At 40.8% G+C, this 7,743-nt stretch overlaps 1 protein-coding gene across 1 annotated transcript in view; it reads left to right on the top strand.

Annotated features, from left to right (window-relative positions):
- The window catches only part of LOC107694014 (neural cell adhesion molecule L1.1-like), a 20,135-nt gene continuing 12,392 nt past the window's right edge, over positions 1 to 7,743 (top strand). Inside the window, exons 1-6 of the mRNA XM_016493626.1 lie at positions 1 to 49; positions 1,368 to 1,490; positions 1,841 to 2,017; positions 2,108 to 2,221; positions 4,890 to 5,030; positions 5,103 to 5,234. Coding sequence (XP_016349112.1) covers positions 1 to 49; positions 1,368 to 1,490; positions 1,841 to 2,017; positions 2,108 to 2,221; positions 4,890 to 5,030; positions 5,103 to 5,234 — 736 coding nt within the window. The remainder of the gene's footprint in view (positions 50 to 1,367; positions 1,491 to 1,840; positions 2,018 to 2,107; positions 2,222 to 4,889; positions 5,031 to 5,102; positions 5,235 to 7,743) is intronic.

Here is a 7,743-nt window from a genome sequence, read left to right as displayed (position 1 = left end):
ATGGTCAACACAGACAAGAGTCGGAAACCAGCAAACAGATATGTTGAGGGCAAAACAAAACAGTAATCCAAAACAAGCAATAATCCAATCGAGTCCGAACACAGTCCGAAACAGCAAGGCAAAGGGTAAATCCAAGACAGGCTATAAACTTCAGGGCAGGCAGAGATCAGACAGGACGAGATAACAGGCTAGGATCAAGACACTGGAAAACAGACTATGAAAAAGGCTAGACTCAGGAACTTGGATTGGCTCCGAAAAGTAGCTATCCCTAGGTGAGAGATAAATGCTAAACAGTACTCTACGACTTGAGCAGGATCTGAGTGGGTGTTATATAGTGTGTGTAATAACTTTCAGGTGAGCGTGTGATTGGTTACAGCTGTGTGCAATCAGTGCAATGGATGATGGGAAATGCAGTCCAGGGTGATGTGTAACAGTCTGTGTGGTGTGAGAGTCAGTATAATGGGAGAGCGACCTCTGGTGGCAATTGGACGGAAGGCCACAGACCGGATTCATGACAGTTGTGTAGACTTCTACTATTTACACATCTTTATTAATCATTCATTAATTATTTGTTCATGTTTTTGCAGTAGCCAATCTAAAGTTGAAACTATTCATCATTTGTAAATGTTTATAAACGATTACTAATCATTTACTATCTTTATGGTCACTGGACTTTTGGCTACTGTAACAAGGTTTGTGTAAAGGGTGGCTGATTAAATTTAGATAAATGCTTGCTAAACAAAAAGCAAACAGAAAAACACTCACATTAGTATATTACTCTTCAGTATATTCCTTGAATCATAAATAAACAGGAGGAAACAAATCATTTTTTTAAAGAATACTTCAGTTCATTTATCAAAACAATATAATATAAGCAGATTGAACCGTGTTCCTTTATAATAATCAAACTGACCCCTGTACACTGTTGACCCTTTAACCAACCTGTAAACCTACCCATACCACCAAACCTGTCCGTCCCTAACCTACCCGTATCACACCTCAACAGCAGCAGAAGTGTTGTGCATTAACACAAGCTTTTCATCATTGTATAACATCTGTTAAAATCATTTGTAGATTTTCAATAAGTGCTTGATCATATGAATCGAAAGTTTAATGAAATTTGTAAGCATTTTAACTTGCATGAAATAATAATTTGTTAATCATTAGATAATGTTTAATAATTAGTAAACATTACCAAGAGCATTATCTAATATTTCTAGCTATGTGAATATATTTATATTAACTAATGATCTGCTAAGCATTATATAATGTTTGTTAATGATTTATGAATGAAAGTTATTATAAAGTGCCACCCCTCTATGAATGTGGATTTAGATCAGCTGAACTTGTGCTCTTCTGACATCCAGCTCCTGGACCAATTTCATTCTTGACCTTCGAGAGCCCCTCAGAGACAGAGATCACCCTGCGCTGGGGAGCTCCAGACAAACCCAACGGGGCGCTCACAGGCTACCTGCTGCAGTACTACGAAAGTGGGTGAACTCAGGCTTTTTATTTCAACTGTATTTGCACTTTATATAATACAGATAGCTTTGAAACAGATTTACAGTAAATTTACAGCAAATTCTAATTTTGAGAGACAATTATAAATATAGCTTATTTAAGCAGCAAAGCAAATAATACAGTATCAGTGAATTAAGTGATTAGATTGTTTCTATAAATAGTAGACATTGAAACAGCTTGTTTACCTTGGAGATATGCTTATGTGATTTTTAATGCATTTAAGGACAGGTTATCAGTTATTAATGAACAGCTTTACAAAGAGAAGCTTAATGTGAAGTCGTTTTCATTCTGATGGGTTTCTGTTCTGTTCTCTGTTTAGCTGTGCCTGGGATTTCGAGCCCACAACAGGTGGAATCCATCGATCTGCCCCTTGTTACTGAGTTCACACTGAAGGGTCTGAATCCTCAGAGCCTATACCACTTTGATCTTAGAGCACGCACCGCTGCTGGTGATGGGGAACCTATAGTAAGGGAGGGCGCCACCTTGCTGGATGGAGGTGAAACTGCACAGCATTCTCATTGTTTAGTGTGTTAGCAGGACACAATATAATCTACAATATTGTATTATCTACATGTTCCCTCTGCAGAACCACCATCTGCACTCAACATAACTGCTGGACAAACATCGGTTAATGTCAGTTGGGTGCCAGGAGAAAGACGGCGTAACTTTGCCTTTAGCTTCCGTTACCTGAAAAAAAGTGGTGAGTCTGATCAAGGTTAAGACAAAACTTTTGATCTACTTTTCCTGAATCCTGAAGGAATGAAACATGTCAGAGTACAGAGGTGGGCAAACTTTTTAGACCAGAGGGCCACATCAAGTTTTGCAAACCAAGTGAAGGGCCAAATGCCAAATCCTTCATAAAATAACTTTTATTTACTGTGGAGGTATGCATGGAACATATATTATCTGACAGAAACATTTGTCACATTAACACATTAAACAAAATTCTTATTTAATATCTGTTATTGAGTCAAATTTACAACAGACAATCTCGTTTGCACTGCAAATCAATCATCATAAAACTATGTCTGATAAAACTGAAGGAGAACCTTAGTCTTTGTCTTTCCAAGTCATGGTTATGAGTGTGTTAATGTGAACAATGAGCCTGGTCCCCTCTCCTTGCAAGGGTGTCAAAGTCTGGAGTGATCTTTGATGTAGAGATCCTCAGGATAGCTGACAAGTGGCCGTTTGTTCAATTTGATCTACGGTGGGATTTGTTGTAGTTCATGACTGAGTAGGTTTGTTCACACACATATGTGGATCCAAATAAAACAAGCATTCTTTGGGCATGCTATTTAATGTTTGGGAATTTTTTTTCATTCAGTGAGGCATAAAACTGGTTAACTGGTGCTGTCTGAAACTTCTCCTTCAATGTACTGTCACACTGCATGTCGATGAGTTCCAGTTGTGTGTCTGGTGGTGCTTTCTCACTGTCAAAAGATAGGGGGCATGAGACAAGTTCAAGTTCAGTCTCAATTTTTGCAAAGTCTGTGAAGTGACGGGAAAATTCTACATGCCGGTCGATCAAAGTGCTGCTGTACCTCTCAATGCGAGACTGTGTTATTGGTGTGCTTAGTCCGGTCAGTGTAGGAAAATGAGCGAAATCTCAACTGGATATCTGTCTGGAGAACAGTACAAGTTTGGCCTTGAATGCTTTCACGTTGCTGTACAGTTCGTGCACAAAAACGTCCTTTCCCTGAAGTCTCAAATTAAGATAATTCAGATGCCTCAGTGTGTCGACATCGAACGCGAGGTCGGCCAGCCAGTCTGTGTCTTGTAATATGGGGAAGTCGTCAGTTTTGCCAGTCGTATTGAGGAACGTTGCTATCTCACCTTTTAGTTCCCAGACATGGTGAAACACAATGCCGAGACTTAGCCAGCGCACATTTGAATGGTACAAGAGGTCATGGTGCTCTGCCTCTGTTTCGTTAAGCAGCTGAATGAACTGCCGGTGGTTCAGCACTCTTGCCCGTATAAAGTTGACAAGCTTCACAACCACTTTGACAACATTTTCTAGCTTCGACACACTTTTACACAAGGCTTCCTGGTGTATGATGCAGTGAAGAAATATCAGTTCTTCTGAGTTCTGGGTTTCATCTTTTACTTTGTCTTGCGACCTTTTTAGCAATCCAGTGTTTTTACCGGCGATCCATCTGTTGTGATGCTTGTCAGCTTTCTCCACGGCAGATTATTTTTTTCCAGGCAGACGGACACACTGTCATACAAATCCTTGCCCCTGGTCATTCCCATCATTGATTCCATCCCGATGAGTTCTTCTGTTATTTCAACATTTTCGTTTATTCCTCTGACAAAAATCAAAAGTTGAGCAGTGTCTGAACTTTCATCAAGTGCGATAGAAAAAAGACTGAAGCCGTCTGCTTTTTTTTTTTTTTTAGTTCGGAGAAAGCAGCTCCTCTGCAGTTACTAACACGCGCCTGGTAATTGTTCATCCAAGTTACTACCGAGTGCATTCTAATTCTACTGTAGTCTCTAACTGTACCGCGTGCTATACTGCCATCAAATGGCGTTCTCTTGTATTGCATCGAATTAGTAATTCTGAACTAAGACCGTTACTCAAATGTAGCATTTTTAAAGACTCCCTCGTGGGCCAGATGAAAGTATTCAGCGGGCCGTAGTTTGCCCCCCCTCTGTCATAGTATCATCATTGATGTTGTTGATCACCATCATCAAACATTAGTGATGATAGTGTAAACGTAATTTGTATGTGTAGCTAGAGGATGTTTTTGAATGTTCGGATGAACACTGAAATGTATCTTAAATCTATAGCATCTAAAATGTATGGCCATTTACATATGAAGAGATGTATAAATCTTTATCCTCTGAGGCAGAGATGCCCAAACCAGGGTATGTGGGCCAAATTAGGCATGCCATTCGATGTCATAAGACAGGGCAAAAATAGGGAAAAATAAATGCCCTTGAAGCATCTTCATTTCTACTTTATCCTTTTGCATTGAAACGTAGAGATTTTAAGTAAGTTTGATGTTGATATTATAGTTAGATATAATGCAACATTAACTTTCATCCCCACAGCCCTCCGTTTAATTTTTTTGGGCACTATACTTAAAGGCTCACATAGTGGGATTCTAATTTGTCAGTAAAATGTCAAATAAAAGCTTTTTAATGGCAAATGAAATCTAGGTGGGACTAAGTCATTTGCACTCTTTATGTATGGCTAAATTTATATTGGTATGAGATACAGGTGAAACACTATCGATGTTAGTGTAGGTGTACTGATTTGTGTGGGTTGGAGGTACAGGTTTTGCCCAGATGTCCCATATGAGAAAACCTGAAAAAATGTATGCTATTCATGCTGAACTCAATGAGGATGTTGTTTGTGTGTATGGTAGCAGGTGGTGAATGGGAAGAGTCGGAGAAGGTCAACTCCTCGCAGGCGTTCTATCAGCTGCAGGGTCTGGCACCGGGCGTTCAGTACCACCTGCAGATCCGGCCTGGAAACAACTCCTGGGAATTCAAAACGGCTGGACCAGGTACAGGCTAGTAACAAGCACCTCCGGATCGCTTTATTCATTCCATGCTCTCATGTGTTGTCTCTTTCTCAGAGCTGCACGAGTTGTCCAGTAGCTTTGCGACTCAGGGCTGGTTCATCGGACTCATCAGCACCATGGTTCTGCTGCTGCTGGTGCTGCTCATTCTGTGCTACATCAAGAAGAGCAAAGGAGGGAAGTATTCAGGTAACACACAAAGCACCTCGCACAGTTTACTGGAAAAATCATTACGTGTCTCTCTGGAATATTTGAACGTTCTTGCTGATGGTCTTGCCTTCTGTGGTCTGATGTTTTTCGACCTTCCCTTGGGGAAGACCAATACTAATGGACCTGCATTTGGATAGAGTCTGCTTCACTTTATCTTGTTGAGTCCAGAAATTAATGGAACCATTTGATACTGTCAGGATTGGCAGCCGAACTAAGTTTGGAGAGCACAAGGTGTGGCTGCACAGCTCAGATCAAGGAAGAACAACCTGGCATGAGCCTTAGGGTCCTCCAGATGTTTTACAACCTGATGCACCATAGTCAGGATAGCATCATTAGTGCCCCTGTTGTTCTGAGAGGGATCAAGATGGTCCTTAACCTCTTCTTTAAGGCCTGAAATGGGCGCACAATGTCTAATGTTTTTTTGCGCTGAGTGTGTTTTTGTGCTGGTTTAGGCTTGTCATGGATAAATAAATATGACACTAAAACCGCCAGTAGGTGGCAGCAAGTGTCTGTTTTAATGATTCATTGAATTCTTCTATCAAACGATTCTTTCAAAATGGCTGATTCAATTAGAAGTAAAGCAAGTGGGGCAGTCGTGGCCTAATGGTTAGAGAGTCGGACTTGTAACCCGAAGGTTGCAGGTTTGACTCTCAGGTCCCACAGGAATTGTAGGTGGGGCAGTGAATAACCAGCGCTCTCTTCCACCCTCAATACCACAACTGAGGTGAGACCCTTGAGCAAGAACTGAACCCCCAACTGCTCCCCGGCGCCACAGCAAAAACAGCTGCCCACTGCTGTGTGTACATGTGCATGTGTACAGATGAGTAAAATACAGAGCACAAGTTCTGAATATGGGTCGCCACACTTCACTTCAAGTTCTTAATTAATAGATCATTGAATAATTGGCTCACTGATTCATTCAAAAACAGATTCATTCGGGAGAGAAACACTGCAGTGTTGCTCTGAGATGCATAACAGCTCTGCTCCGGCTTTGTTGGGAACTATTTCATTTGCAAAACAGGAAAAAAGACAAAATATCTCTAAAATGTAACTCACTCATCTTCTTCTTTTCTGTTGAACTGCTGTTTAAAATTAAATTAACATTTGCGATCACGCACACATGCAGGTTCTTGTGTGATAATGCTTAACTATATCATATAAAGATTAAAAAAAATAACACACAGTGATATACAGTATTTTCTTTTCTTAATTTTTTTGAATTATAGAGGCATTCTAACTGCATTGTAATAGGCTTCATGCTTTTGGACTCTCAAGATGTGTTTTTTTGCAAAGTCCCTGAGATACTATATAATGTCAGCTAGCGTGAATTAGAACAGGGTGATCATTTCTTAATTATGCCATCCCCCCGAATCCCCCATCAATTCGAGCCCTGCATATGAGACATTGGCCCTGTCCCAAATCGCACCCTAAACACTCGCGGTCTTCCTCTGACTCCACACTTTAATGTGCGCTTTGACTGTCGGGTAGAAGTCTACCACAGAGCTCGCCCCAGTGCGGGCTCGGCAGAAGAAGGGCTCATAGCAGCCGAGCTCACGAGCACCCTTCTGAAAGCTAAAATGACGAATGGGACACCCTACGGCCTCGTGGACTTAACGGACACGCGCACACGAGGCCATTGTAAGACCGCAAGTGTGCATGAAGTGTGCCATTTGGTACAGGGCCATTGTTGTCAAAGCCACTGGAAGGCAACCTTTAGCCAAAAAAGCTAACGGCTAATGCTAATGCTTCCGCTTTGGTGATACGCAGGGAAGGAGACCAGAGGCCGTTTTTTTTTTTTTTTTTTGAATGGATGTCAATTAGGGATGTAACGGTATAAAATTTTCATATCACGATTATAGTGATCAAAGTTATCATAAATATCAATATTATCACGGTTTTGTTCAAATGAGATGAAAATGTTCAAAAAGAACTGATACACACACACTGAAAACATTTCAGTTAGTTTTATATCTGAAAATCAACAAACAACAAACCCAATTAGCAGCTATATGCACTTTTTTTAGCATAAACATTAAATTAACATTAACACGGAGCCCTAATAATAATAAAAGATCACTTATATATATATATATATATATACACACACACACACACAAACTTTAAATGAACAAAATAAGTTGTTGGGTCAGGTGACTATACTGGAATACTCGATTCTGTTCTGCAGCATTTCCTTCCTTATAATGACTGTTGTCAATAGCAAAGCATTATAACAGTAAATGGAAGAGGCCGTTTTTTCCTCACGCATCCATCGATTCCAGCATACGAGTTATGCCAACATCGAGGTGATGCGCGAAAGCGGTTATGAGAAGATGTCCCTATCGAGAGACGCTGCCCAGCTATCTCTCTATGGGTGAGACGTACTCTCTTAAGACTCCCTCCTTGACATCTCACTCGGATGCCAGGGCATACACAGCAGCAGCAGGTCGGGCTGTCGCTTCATTGCACACGATGGTGATGCTCCAAGCAT

Source organism: Sinocyclocheilus anshuiensis, unplaced genomic scaffold, assembly GCF_001515605.1.
Source record: "Sinocyclocheilus anshuiensis isolate Anshui unplaced genomic scaffold, SAMN03320099.WGS_v1.1 scaffold2569, whole genome shotgun sequence".
Lineage (NCBI taxonomy): Eukaryota > Metazoa > Chordata > Actinopteri > Cypriniformes > Cyprinidae > Sinocyclocheilus > Sinocyclocheilus anshuiensis.
This window is presented reverse-complemented; position numbering and strand designations above follow the sequence as displayed.